The 14,347-nt window shown below is 46.1% G+C and overlaps 1 protein-coding gene across 2 annotated transcripts in view; it reads left to right on the top strand.

Annotated features, from left to right (window-relative positions):
• col4a2 (collagen, type IV, alpha 2) overlaps nucleotides 1-14,347 on the top strand; it is a 49,342-nt gene that overhangs the window by 10,572 nt on the left and 24,423 nt on the right. For both annotated transcript variants that reach the window (XM_080019310.1, XM_080019309.1), the window contains exon 4: nucleotides 6,958-7,038. In XM_080019310.1, the coding sequence (XP_079875436.1) occupies nucleotides 6,958-7,038 (81 nt within the window). The remainder of the gene's footprint in view (nucleotides 1-6,957; nucleotides 7,039-14,347) is intronic.

The raw sequence follows: 14,347 nt of genomic DNA, 5'->3' as shown, positions 1-14,347 counted from the left end.
TGGCGGGGCAGCGGAGGGAGGCGGCCGGATGTTTCAAATTCAGTAGTTTGCCCACACATAAGTCTTTTTACACCACTGTGAAGAGGAGCAGCTGCTGCGTCGTCGACTCCACACAGGATACACTGTTGTTAGACCCTAATACCGTTTTTACGCCAACATTTTTTTTTTTTAACCCGGGTAAACCCGCTTAAAATAGGCGATTGGCACCTTTCCCATTGCCAGGAGAAATGTTGTTGTTTTTTTTTCTGGTGCGTCACGTCGGAAGTCACAAACACGGGGCGTGTCACAGTTCCAGTGTGAGTGGAAAAAAAAAAACAGTAGAGGGGCAGCAACTTAAACAAACAACGCCATAAAACTGTAAAACTTGGAGAAAAAAAAAACCCATCTCAGCACCCGGCGTGTCGTTCCGACAAAAGAGCCATTCAAAAGAATCGGATCGTCCGTGAACGAACCAACACTACAGTAGAAGCAGCATGGAGGATCCCCCTGCACACCGGCAGGTGGGGGTAGGGGAGACGCTCTTCCGGTTTGGAGACCGGCCTGGGGCGGTGCTGGAGTGGCTTAGAGTCCGGCGGGGAGCGTAGGGGTTCTCCACTATGGTCTCCACACTCAAAACATTTCATGGTCCCCCATGTGATGGGGGACCATGCTCATTTGACCCGGCACTGTAACCCGGGTTTTACCTTTCCCACTGATGACAAATGCCGGGTTTTTGCCGCAGTGTGAAAGGGGGATAATAACACATCTAACCACACACAGCTAATTCTGACATAATGTGCTAGAGGCTTAGATTTCCAGAGTTTATCTCCAGACCTGCAGTCCAGCTTCCCCTTCAGGGTTTATCCTCATTCACTGCTTTCATTTCTAGATAAGTTTCACATTTCTGGAAATGAAACTGGGGCCGGGAGTTTCTTCATTGGTCCCACATGTACACTTAAATTGAGACACTGCTGATTCCGAAGGAGTTTGTTCACAGAATTGGCTTTGCACGCACACGCACACACACACGCACATACACACACGCACACGCACACACACACACACACACACACACACACACACACACACACAAACCTCAGTGAAGACTGAATTCGAACCTTAGAACCGGGTGTCAAGGAGGGAAGGTGGCAGGTCGGACGGCTTACAGACTTTCAGTTCAACCACGGACACAAACTGGTCCGGGGATGCTCCAGCACTGTAATCAAAGCGGCCATGTTTTAACAACCCCTCCACCCCGACTTCCTCTGCTCCCTGCTCCCCCACGGTGCGAGTTAGGGAAGGGATGAGTTCTGTGTCACCACCGATCCCAGATCAAACGTTGATCCTGACCCGCGATAGAGTCTCTGATGTGTGTTCTTTTGATCGGCCGAGAGCGGGGGAGAGGCTCAAAGAAACAGTTTACACACCACCTCGCTGTTTCATGTGTGTAAGGTGAGAAGGTTTCTGAGTGAGGAGATCTGTCATGTCCGCCGCCTCAGACGGAGAGGGAGCGCCGGTCTAACAACGGGTTCTAATGGAGGGCTACTGCGAAAGGCTTGTATGGCCAACAGAGCGTTTTCCTGTTTCATGACAAGGAAGTTGAGAACAAACGCAGCATTATTAGCCTGCGTGACATCGATTATTGGCAGAAAAATGGAAGAATTACTTTACTTTAATTGATTTACTTGAAATGACCTCATTCTCCCAAACCACTCTGTAACTCAAAGAAACCCGGCTCAGATCTCCTCTACATAGACTTTTTCGAAATAGTGTTAGTGGTTGTGGAATGTACAGCTGTGCATCAAAATACAGAAATCCAGAACTGTTGCAAGGTAGCTTACCATGCTCCAACCAGGGCTCGAAAATAATACTACCCCTTTCCCACTGCACCAAATACCCGGTAACGCCCGCCAACATCCGGCATTTGTCATCAGTGGGAAAGAAAAAAACCCAGGACAAATGACCCGGGAATAGACCTGGGGTTTAAATCAGCTCCACCTCCAATCGGCTCTGATGTGAACAGGACATCCGGGTCGACTTGCTGATTTGGCCCCTTTACCTGCGCAATGCGACGCGCTTTGGAGTTCCGGACGTTGGCGCTTAAATAGACGGGAATATCCCTGTATCATTCCATCATTTTTATATCCCATTCAGAATTCTAAATCAAAATCACAAGTTATTGACTTCTTTTTCCCTCTTCTTCTTTTACCCCCACGCTCCCCGCTGGGCTCCGAGTCACTCCAGCATGGCCCCAAGCCGGTCCCCCGGGCCCCCGCTCCCCGCCCACTCCAAGCTGCTTCCACTGTAGTGTTGGTTGTTCATGAACGATTCGATTCTTTTGAACAGCTCAAAATACCTTTTCCCTCGTGTTTTACGTTGTTTAAGTTGTTGTCTCCTCTACTGATTTGTTCCCAATCACACTGGAACCATGACACGCCCCGTTTCCGGGTATAAGAAAAACCCGGGTTGTCTCTCTACGTTGTCTCGTGTTTGGTTTTGCCTGGAGGTTGATCTGATGATATGGTCCCGATGGTCACGCTGATCCCAGGCGGGATTTGACATTCAGAGCGTGTGGAGGTTGCCTGTGGTTAGTTCTGCGGTGACGGTTAGTCCACAGGGCATGAATAAACATAGCTTGCCATGAGTCAGGCTGACCACAGACACGCCGCATAGATAAACTAACCACAGCCCTTAATGCGACTGGTTTTGGTTCACAGGTCTAAATACATGACCATGCAGGGCAGATTAGACCGGTCACCCACCCCCACATCATTCCAAGCAATTCTCTGCTCTCCATTGGAACACAAGACTCGACTGTAACCGGGAAAATGCCGAATCATGAAAGACATTATATGTACCAAATTGATGTAGTAGATAAACAGGCCTGTCCGCTTCTGAACGACATTTTGATGAAAGCTAAATGTATTTTTGTCTCCTCTAACAGCATGTATAATAATTATTAATATGCTGCTTCCATGCACGTATGTGAAAGATCATAAGGAGAGAGAGAGAGAGAGAGAGAGAGAGAGAATGAGAGAGAGACCTGGTTGCATGTGTTTCTTTAGCTGGAATTATTTATTTATAGTGGGAGTCTGGGCTGAAGAGGGAGGCTTTGCCGCAGTCATAAAGAAAAGGGAGGTAACAAATAACAGCATTCCTCATTAAGAGACGCATTCATCCGAACCGTCACCGGAGACCGCCGAGACTCAGACCCAAACACACAAAATACCTCCCATACAAGCAAAAAAAGTGAGATGGGTGTGAGGCAAAAAATTTGAAAGGAAAAACTCTAAAGGTCCAGAAGATGTTCTTCATTTCCGGGAGTCGATTAACAAAGGCTGTTAACTGATGTAGGAAACAATTGAGGCATAGGGTTGTTTTCCTGTAACTCATCCGTCTTGATTTTGGTGAACATGTTGTCGATAAACTCTTGACCCCCCCCCCCAATCTGTCTCTCATTGATGTTTGACCGGCGGCACAGTCAACAGGTTCGGCCTTAAACAGGAGACAATTTCCTCCCTGTGTCGTGGACCATCACGGTCATCCTCAGACATGCTTTCCAGTTAAAAGCCGTAGGAAATGATAACCTTATTATTTACCGGCTCATGAGATGATATTTAGAGTCAGTGAAAAACAATTTGCGTGTCACTTAGTCATGCTGCATCTGTCCACTGCCGCTCTAATTCCTTGATGTGGTCGACATTATCTGAGATACACTGCTTTTTATTTGGACTGCTGGGGAGTTCGGGTGGCAGTTGTGTGCGTCACATGACTGTGGGTGTGTGTGTTTGCGTGCGTGCGTGCGTGTGCGCCTGTGTGTGTGTCTCCGTGTGATTTGGCAAAGCGTCCTCGTCAAAACACTCCAATTCCCAGACAAACAAATGTAATTCTCAGAACATGAATGATGATCAACACTGCAGAGCTGGATTGTAAACCAGCAACCAATGATGAATGAGTAAAAGTGGCTGGTTCCTGGAGGTGTCGTCCTTTTACGTTATATCCACTGGCGCCCCGACCGTTCTCGTGGTGGAGGAATGGAAAGACGTATGGTTTCCCCCTTTGGCAATCTCTGCGGAACCTTACAGCAGGAATGTTGACTGTTTAAAGAAGGAGTAGTGTTGCAGGAGCAGCACTGTACGAGCAGCAGATCTATTGGGGCCTTGGAATCTAAATGGAGACACATGAGATAGGCATCCATGTGTGTTAAGTCTGCCTTAATGTTCACCTTCGAGATGTTGAGACTGGGTGAGATTATTTTAGATATATAGCTTTACATTTTTCCGATACGATGTTATCACTCAAAACATTGCCAACAAGTCCAAATTCAGTCAGATACACCATTCACCCTACATAATATTACTATAAATTACTATAAAATAACTACTAGATAAGTATTTTTAGAAGAGAGAAGGCCGTCTTTTTTATGTTGAAAATTGTATTTAATTTTTGACTCATTGTTTACAAACACAGACAAGCACACAGTTCTTGATTTTCTCCACAACAACTAATTGAAGCACAAAATTACCATGTAAAAGTTATTATATGGATATATGGTGTGTGTGTGTGTGTGTGTGTGTGTGTGTGTGTGTGTGTGTGTGTGTGTGTGTGTGTGTGTGTGTGTGTGTGTGTGCATGTGTGTGTCTGTGTGTGTGGGTGCGTGTATATGCATGTGTTTGTGTGTGTGTGTGTGTGTGTGTGTACATGCATGTGTGTGTGTGTGTGTGTGTGTACACGCGCGTGTGTGTGTGTGTACATGCATGTGTGTGTGTGTGCGCGCATGTATGTGTGTGGGTGTGTGTGTGTGTGTGTGTGTGTGTGTGTACATGCATGTGTGTGTGTACATGCGCGTGTGTGTGTGCTTATGTGTGTATGTTTGTGTGTGTGTGTGTGTGTGTGTGTGTGTATGTGCGTGTGTTGGGGGTCGGGGCAGGACTCTTGAACAAAATCCCATTGTCTTCGGCTGAAACGGTCATCTGAACTCGAATGGTTTTCGCATAGCTTCTCGTCATGTAGCCTTTTTCCTTTTTTTTTTTTTTTGGGGAACTCTGCTTTGTGCTTCGGGTTCCAGGGTTTTGACGTAGTCCATTGTCTGAGCTTTGGAATTCCACTTCAGGAAAGCAGCAGGGACGCCCAATGCATACCATCATGTGAACACCGTGAGGATCACCTGCTATGGTCTCACTTGTTGTAATTTAGTTCATTTCCATCATGGCACGTCTCCACTCTCTCAAAAAGCTGTTTGGAGGTCCTAAAGATAGAGTTAATAGGGATATTAAGCCTCGTGCATTCCAGAAAGGGCACGGAAGAGGGTCTTTTGTGTTGCGAAGATAGGAGATCATTAAAGGACTTTGGGTCCCTCGGGTAAAAGAGGGTCTTTGTGTTTGAGGAGGGTCTCAATGTCGCCTTTGTCAGCTGGTCATGTCAAAGTGACGACGGAGAATTATTCTGATTCTTGATCCGCCATGTCCTCGTCACTGTGGGCATGGAGTGGACATTTTGAATATTTTCTGGGAGATTTGTATACTGTATGTGGCGGAGGGGTGAAGGAATTGGGGAATCTGCTGTCTAAGCAGTCTATTGTACGGCCGCGTAGGTGGGCGACGTAGGCAGACACGGGTCAAAGGTGTCAGAGGTCAGATAAACCGCCAAGATGGCGACGCTCAGCTTCTCGATACTCAGCCTCACTCATACATAGTTGATACAGTACACACTAAAGGCCCCTTTCACATACTTCACCAAACTGTGGAAACTTGGAATTTAAATGCCCCGTGTGTCTTTCCATCATCACTATGCACTCTTTCATCCTGTGGAGAAAACAACTCTAGAGAACTCCCTCAATCACCTTCACTTGTTCAGTTAAATATAAATGGAGGTCGTTTGCTCCTTAAAGTTGGAAGTGCGGAACCGTCCATGCGCCTGTCCGGCGAAGGGACTGCTCATGTTTCAGCTCAAACTTAAGCTACGAAAACTTCATCTCTGTTTTACTGTGTTGGAGTTTAAATCGAGTCGGCATGTCTGTCAGCAAACTTGTCTCGTCTTGGTGTTGAAGTCCATAGGCGGTTTTTCGAAATTTACATTTGGACTCACCAAGATGGAACCCATCTCCAACGCAACCCTTCATCAGGAATTTGTTCTGTCTTTAATCACGCCCCGGGACAAGCTTTGCTCAGGCATGCATCTGAGGTCTCTAGACCCCTGACCCATGGATTGGAAAGCCCTGTTTGTGTGGCTGCTGTCTTTGATCATGTCGTGCCCACAGTGAGCTCCAGCCATGGCCTGTGTGTGCGTTTGTTTGTGTGTGTGTGTGTGTGTGTGTGTGTGTGTGTGTGTGTGTGTGTGTGTGTGTGTGTGCGTCCCGTCTAGTGCAGATCGCCCCGCGGCAAAGTCGAGAGTGGGGGGGCATTGATTTGACTACTATACAGCCTAGCGTCTGGACGGACGGAGAATTTTTCTATGGCTGTTCCATTGTGTCTGGACATGATATCCTACATGACTCACACGAGCCACATCCAGAACATCCTTTTTGCTGCAGATGGTTCCCAATCATCCTCCACACCCCTACAGCTCACCTGCGTAAACAAATACAAGTGTATTCCGGAACCACAGCCCGCCAAACAGGGCCTGTCACAGCTACGCAATTATTGACCGCACACGTACGGTACCTCTTACGACCAGGATAATCCAAAATGCAGTATCAAAATCGACAGACTGTTCTTCAGTCTTGAAGGGAAGGTTCGGAATTGTCATCTTTACTTTCAATTCAACCGTGATTCTCATCTTAATTCAACCATCATTTGGTACGAAATGGATTCTCTCTTTGGTTGAAATAGAAGTGAGCGCCAAAAGCACTTAAACATAATCCATGGTGTAGCTAAATAACACATAGTAGACACATTGGTGACATGACCTGTTGGAAGAAAATAGGGATAAACAACAAAATACCTAACCTACATTGTCTCTTTTTTTTTTATCTGACAGGGCGGTAAGAAGCACAGCGGCCCCTGTGGTGGAAGAGACTGTAGTGGAGGCTGCCAATGTTTCCCAGAGAAGGGCGCCAGGGTAAGTCCCATACTGTCGCTTTGTGAACCTCTCGCTCTCTTTCCAGCCTCTGTCTTGTCTACCTCTACGCTCTCAACTGCTCTTCACCCGGAGGGTCAAATTCCGAATTGAAAATTAAAGCATCACAACAACACAATGTAGGAGTGTCGAGCTGCTTTCACACATGGAAACTCGGAAATTATCCACACTTTACCCGGAGGAGCTGTATGTGTGAACGCAAATGTCCGATTCATTCACATTAACCAGACTGAACCCCGCCATTACCTTAGTACAAAGTCATTTCCATTCGCTCGATGTGAATGTTCTGGACAATCGCCTGCTCCGTACACAGAAACCACTCGATCGCCCGCTCGGCGAGGGTGAAGACGGGTCGGAGCGTCGCTGCTTTGTACTCCTTTCTGCTTTCCTTTATATTCCTTTCCGCCCTTTCGTTTATATTGCGAATACGTCAAAATACATAGAATATCAACACACAGAAAAATGTCACAATTACTGATAAGTCAGTAGCCTTGTCCGCCATGGACCTGATCATCGGACATCGTGCGAAGTTCATGTGTGAAAGCAGCTTCGGATAGATGGTGCGAGTGGAAGAGCCCAACCCGCAGCCTCGTCGAGGTTATCAGACATCTTCTTAGAAGAGGATTAAGGTCAGACGGGGGGGTGGGGGAGTCACGTCAGGCAGAGGGAGTGACAGGTCCGATCTTGTGAAATCTTCCAGAAAGGAGAAAGACCCATGTGGGGTCACTTGACATGCTCACAGGGTTGCGGGACATTTCTCATCATTGATATATTGGTATTTTATAGGTTTTAAATTGAAAAAATTCTCATCAATCTCGTAGTTCACTCAATCAGTGAACAGAAATTCTCCCAAAAAGCCAGTCGGGAAGAAGTGTTTGGGTCACCGTTATTAAATGTCCTATGTTTCCGTGTCCACTGTTAAAATTCTGTCTCAGTTCGACCCCGTCTCCTTGCAGAAAAGGATAGGGTTAAGCTCAACCTTGTCCCGAATTTCAACAGGGGCTTTCTGGAGCATTGGCAAGCATTTCCTTTGCATCCTGAGTCTTCAATAGAGCTCTCCCGATGGAGCCATACACCAGAAAGCTTGTGGTAAACACAAGAGGTGAAATGGAGCCTTAAAACAGTGTCTTGGGGATGGGGAGGGAGGATGAGGAACGAGGCTGGCATGCTCTGAGAATTTACCGACTTTTTACAGTACCAGCAACCTCTGACCTGCTGCCTTGCCCAGGATACAGGAAACCCCACAGGGAGGAGGAAAGGAAGCACATTCCACACGTGAAAGATGCAGTGGCAAGGAGAGCGGGTCAGGGAAACTCGCTCTTTCTCTCTCAGACGGATCGGGGTTAAGGAAGTGTTCAATAAAGAATGTTTGAACGTTAAAAGGAATAAGTGACAATGGCGATGGAAGACCGCGAGGGTCTTTTTATAGCGTGCGCTGTGAAACCCTTGGCACGGTTCGCGCCTTGTTCCTTCATCGAAAAACAATAGAAAATGGTGAAAATACCTCCGGTCGGCACTCCCTATCCTCCTCTTCATTCCCACCTAGGTGCATCGGGACTGTGAGGGCGGTGCCGTGAAGCTGTACCAAGCATGATCTGTCTACGGGAGAATTTATTCCCAATTAGAACTTCCTTGAACCTGAACCTCAAGTCGTAAACTTCCTTGCACGTCAGTAGGTCCAAACCTGTAACTCTGTTTTGTTTCCCATTGGTTCATGGGTTTGTTTGTGAAAGTGATGGATTTCTCACAGATGTCGTTCGTCGCCCCGACTTTTTTTTCACTCTCCCTCCTTTCCATCTAAATATGTCCCAAAACGGGAATGACCATCAGCGCGTTACGCTTTGCAGATATATCATGTTTGGCTGATGTTTCACAGCTGTGGCAGTTTGGGCGACAGTTGTTTACGGGTCCACGGCGGCAACGGCCATCTTCACCGCCATCGAGCTGTGAGAAACACAGGGCGAGATGGTGGGGGGGAGAGAGAGAGAATGGGGTGGATTGTTTTTGGGAGGGAGTCAAGATGTTAATTTCATGGGTTTTCGCTCCGGGGGTGAGGAGCGATTTGGCAGCGACTCTCCAGTCATACCACCCACTCCCCTGGCAGACCGCGCATCAAAGGCATCCAAAAAAACCACCACACTCCCCACAGCGCAAAGCCAAAATGTCCCTTTGTTCCCTTATGCGTCAAGGAGTTGGGAGATTGGGAGAGATAGAGAAACAAACCTATAAGCGGCCGTACAATGGAAAGGGGATGTTTCAAAACTTGCGACGTGAGGCGATTCTGAAGTCATCCAAAACCGAACCTCGGGCCCCGAGCGTTGGCTGAACCTGTCGACGGCTCCAATAATATAACTATAGGCGAGCGGCGGATGACTCCAGAATCCAGGTCCTCTAAACCGTGAAGGCACGAAAGAAGCAGAGCCGCATGTGTGAACCAAAACGCACGGCGTCCCGCGTCCTCACCAGAAAACATGGTCCCCGCGGATCAATGCTCTCCTTTGTGCCGGGGAGTCTTCCAGACCCCTCTCTCAGTTCTCAGAAACAGGGCGGGGTCTGGGGAATTGCAGCGAGAAACTTCTGTTTAAAGCAGCAGCGGCAGCAGCAGGGAGAGAGTTGTGGATGGATCATTTTGGCCGACTGGAACATCTGATCTGGCCTGACAGAGGCTTCTTTGAATAAACAAATATGGTAATAATAAGAATCATCAGCAACCCATTATAACATGCACTTGCTTTATTATGAAATAGCTAGGAGAGGTCTTCATTCCAAGACGTTTTTTTTAGCCCTTTGTACAATGTCCACCGCCTACTTTTAAGAGTACTTTTTGGGGACATATGTTTGGGCACCCCAGGCACAGGCAGTCGAGAAATGGCTGGAATGGAATGTGAACTGCTTGTCTATGGGGACGTTTTGTCTGGAAAAGATGAGTCCAGCTATTACTATCTGACCCCCTGTGGGAAAAAACGGCCAGTGGAAGTAGAACAGGAAATGACACACGTCACAGGATGTTGAGCACAATGACGGTCCACTGATCCTTTTATGTGCACAGCCACCTTTTTTGTGGGAACAAGATAGCTTGTGTGTGCGCCTGTGTGTGCGTGTGTGCGCGCGCTTGCGTGTACACGTGTGTGCGTGTGTGTGCATGCCTATGTTCCATAAAAACAACTATATATACTTCAGACCTCAGTACCCATTTTCACCATCAACTTCCTGTCTCTTCATGGCCAAGTAAACAGGACAGAATGGAATGCCATAGATAGATACAGTAGATAGATAGATAGATAGATAGATAGATAGACAGACAGACAGACAGACAGACAGACAGACAGACAGACAGCTAGATAGATAGATAGATAGATAGATTGGGCAGGGTAATTAGCACAGAAACAACTATTTTATACTTTTTGTTTTGTAAGTACATTTTACAAATAGAATTTAAGGCACGTTAATATAAGTCCCTGAGGTCCCAAAAACAATGTTTTGGATTTTTTTTAGCTGAAAATACCACTCAAATTGTACATTCAAGCCATTGTGACATGCCTCTAAACCTGGACTGTTCCTACAACGGGCTGATTGAGTATGTGTAGCTTTAATTGTAAATGAGCAGCCAATCCCATAGTTCTGAGCCAATGGGGTTTGAGCATAAGTTCCGGGTTCTTTGAGCCAATGGGGTTTGAGCTTTACTCCGGGCTCCGTTTTATTTACTCTATAAACTTTCACTGATTTCACCTTATCAGTCCACGAAAATCCGTTTCTGAACAAATTTGAGGCGAGAAATAAGCAATCCATTTGACAAATCTTCACTGATGTCAGATCTGCAAGGGCTCATTTAAAAGTTCATACCCACTTTCGTTGATGGGCATCGCACCGTGACGCATCAGGACGCGGGAAATGTTTTGTTTTATGTAAACGTCGTAAAATAAAATAAAATACAATTAATATGTACATCTACAATAAAATCACACAATTTTTATTGGTTTTGTTTTGAGAAATGCACAGCGGATCGGATTGAGCAAACGACCATATACAGAAATCCGTGATGAGCTGACGTCGGCCTGTGCAGAGGGTAGAAAAAACAAACCGAGCGTTCAGAGCGGTCAGAAGCCAGATCATTTTGCTCACAGCGATTACCATGTCATGGTAATCGCTGGTGCCATGGTAATCGCATGGTGCCATGTCAGTTTACCTCATTATTTGACACTTTGGCCACGTCTAATATGAACATCCAACATTGTGACATATATGCAACAGAAAATAAGGAAAATAATATTCGGTTATATTAGGTTTGATAATAAAATAATGTAACATCAAAGACCAAAAATATTATATAATGTCATATATGACATCATATGACAATCAGCAATATGATTGTAGGACATCTTTTGTCGACATTGTGTAGTCTTTGAATAGTCAAACGTCAGTCAGAGTGGAAGGTAGGGTAAAGTCATAGAACTCTTTAACCTTAAAGTACAGAAACATCCAAGACTCGACACACAAAGACGCTTCTCATCCCATAATTCTCTCAATCAGCATCACAAGACCTCATCATCTTTCTCCTGTTCCATCTTTTTCTGACTTTAACACAGAGAAAGGATTCCTCGATATCTAATTGGTTCGTCTTTAAAGCCAAGTTTGACCCTCCCCCCTCCGCTGTGGTTTGCCTTTAATAGCCTGTTTAAAATGAACCTCCCTGTCACATTTGGAGATGATGGGCTCTCTTTAGGGACAACAGAGCTATTGTTTGTGCGGATAAGATAATCTCTTTTTCGTGGGCACACTATGAACTATTCCACAGACAAGGACACATGCACAGGCATACCAAAGACATCCAAACACACGCGCGCACACACACACACACACACACACACACACAAACATGGATGCCTGTGCTAGTGCATCATGAGGCTTGCATGCAATGTTACACTATTAGAGCCATTACAACTAAATGGCCTGTGATATTAATGGATGGATTGGTGGATGGATGGATGGATGGGTAAATGGATGGGTAAATGGATGGATGGATAGATGGATGGGTAGATTAATGGATAGATGGATGGATAGATGGATGGATGGATGGATGGATAGGTAAATCGATGGATGGATAGATGAATGGGTAGATTGATGGATGGGTGGATGGATGGCTAGATGGATGGATGGATGGATGGATGGATAGGTAAATCGATGGATGGATAGGTAAATCGATGGATGGATAGATGGATGTAAGGGTAAAAGGATTACTGAGTGGATGAACCGACTAAATAAATAATAATCTCCTGCAGGCCATTCAAAATAAGCCAACGACAGAGGTCGCTTTTCAAGGGCGTTAATGGCTGCCCAGCTTTAATCTGCCCCCTCACTTAGAACACCAAAGGAGATAAAAGTTTTGTGTTGTGCGGCGCTGCATGTGAGCTTGTTTGGGCTGGCCTTGTAACCTCTGAGCCTCATCTGTAGCTGCACTGTGTTGTCATTAACCAGCGTCGGGTGCGAGTGGAATCGAGGCCAAACAAGTGGGGTTTGGCAAAGTTCAAGGTGCGTCTATATGAGTCCTGATAGAGACGTAGAGGCACCGCACTCTGGCTTTCAACTTAGACAGACTTTAAGAGTGGAGATGACCACGTCACACAGCCACTCGTTAACGTCCACGTCTCGTGTGAGTTTGGTGGCAAGCCCCCGCCCCACGCTCTCAGCGTCGCAGGAGGACAGGGACCCTCCGCTGCCCCCGACAACATCCTACATTGTTCCGGTGTTGACTTCTCTTTGCTTCCATTTCCAGACCCGTGTGGGTTTCCACAGAGAGCTCCCAGCAGTCCCTCGCACGTGCACGCTCACGTTCTCTATGCTTGAAGGAAAACTCTGATTTTTTTGATTCTTTTGAATGATTGGCATTACAACATTTTAAATTGATCCAGTATTGAGCTGGTATCTAGCTTTAGCCTGCTAGATTCTGATGCCAGTCACTCAGCTTGACTCCCAGCGGTCAAAAAAATAATGTTTTGGTTCAAAAAGGTTGAGGTATGTTTAACATTTGCTCTTCTTATCTTTTTTTTTTTTAAACCGCTGGATTTGACATTCATCAGGTCCACCTGAATACCGCCTGTAGATGTTAAAGATTGTAGTGAGGGTCTTCAAGGCCACTGGAAGAATGCGAGCGGGGGCCGTGGGTCAGTACAGCGATGCCATGTGTTCCCCATCAGGCCTCATTGTGGGATCCCTCTGAGGCTGCAGAGGAAACGATTAGAGCTCCATTTGTCCTCTCACATATGTACCCCCCTCCCCAGTCCCCACACACACACTGTACTTTTTCTCAAAAAGTCACGTTTTTGGCCAAAACAAAAAAAAGAAGGAGTGATGAGAGTTTGGAGTGGGTTCCTAGCTCCCTATCTGAAATCATCTTAATCTTTCCAAAATGGAAACATAACATTGACGCTTTCCTAGAATACATATTCCCTTCCCAGGATAACATCTCCCTCCAGCCACCATCCACTGCCCACTCGTGGACCTTTGCCTTGGTTTGCTCACTGACAAACAGTCCTGGAATGCCCATTACTGCTGGGATGCGAGTGGGCGACCCGCTTCCCAATGTGGGAAAGGATCTTGAGTTAAGCTTAAAGTTTTTTTTTTTTCCACAATGACAGATCTGGCCCAAGTTGTTCGCAAGTTGTGCCAATTGGAAGTAATATAAGGCGCAGAAAGAGCGTTTCGGGCCATGAGTGATTACATGGGTCACTAACCTTAATGTGACTGGCCGACGTCCAGATCAATCAGGCCTCCAGTGAAGGCGGTGTAGAAGTTGGGCTGGATGATAGCATCACAGCTGGGTATTTGACTGCCTGATCTCATTGTCCAAACAAGAGGTTTTACAGCATCTCCAGTCGAGTATCAGGCATCATCTTGATTCAAAAACATTGTGATTCCCATGACTCACACAAACAACCTTTCGGTAATCTAACGCAAGTTGAATCCTAGCAACGATCCTCGTTCAAATGAGAGGAAAAAGGAACGTCTCATACGATGTTGTTGTATTAAACCATAAACCCTTTTAAATTGATTTCTCTGCAATACTCGGTGCGTTGTAAACACCTTTATGGTCTTTCCATACAACCTAACTAAGTTGAAAAAATTCAGCGTTTCTTGTGTGGGCCATAATAAAATCGTGAAAACGGTACCTCTGGGGGTGTCATTTTATGGAAGCTCTTATAGTGATGAATAATGTACGCCCAGCCTAGAATACACATACACCAAATAAAAGCATATACACGCACACGCACACACACACACACACACACACACA

This window comes from Zeus faber (genome assembly GCF_960531495.2).
Source record: "Zeus faber genome assembly, chromosome: 18".
In the NCBI taxonomy this organism is placed as follows: Eukaryota; Metazoa; Chordata; class Actinopteri; order Zeiformes; family Zeidae; genus Zeus; species Zeus faber.
Note: the sequence above shows the minus strand (reverse complement) of the source record. Positions and strands in the feature narration are given on the sequence as shown.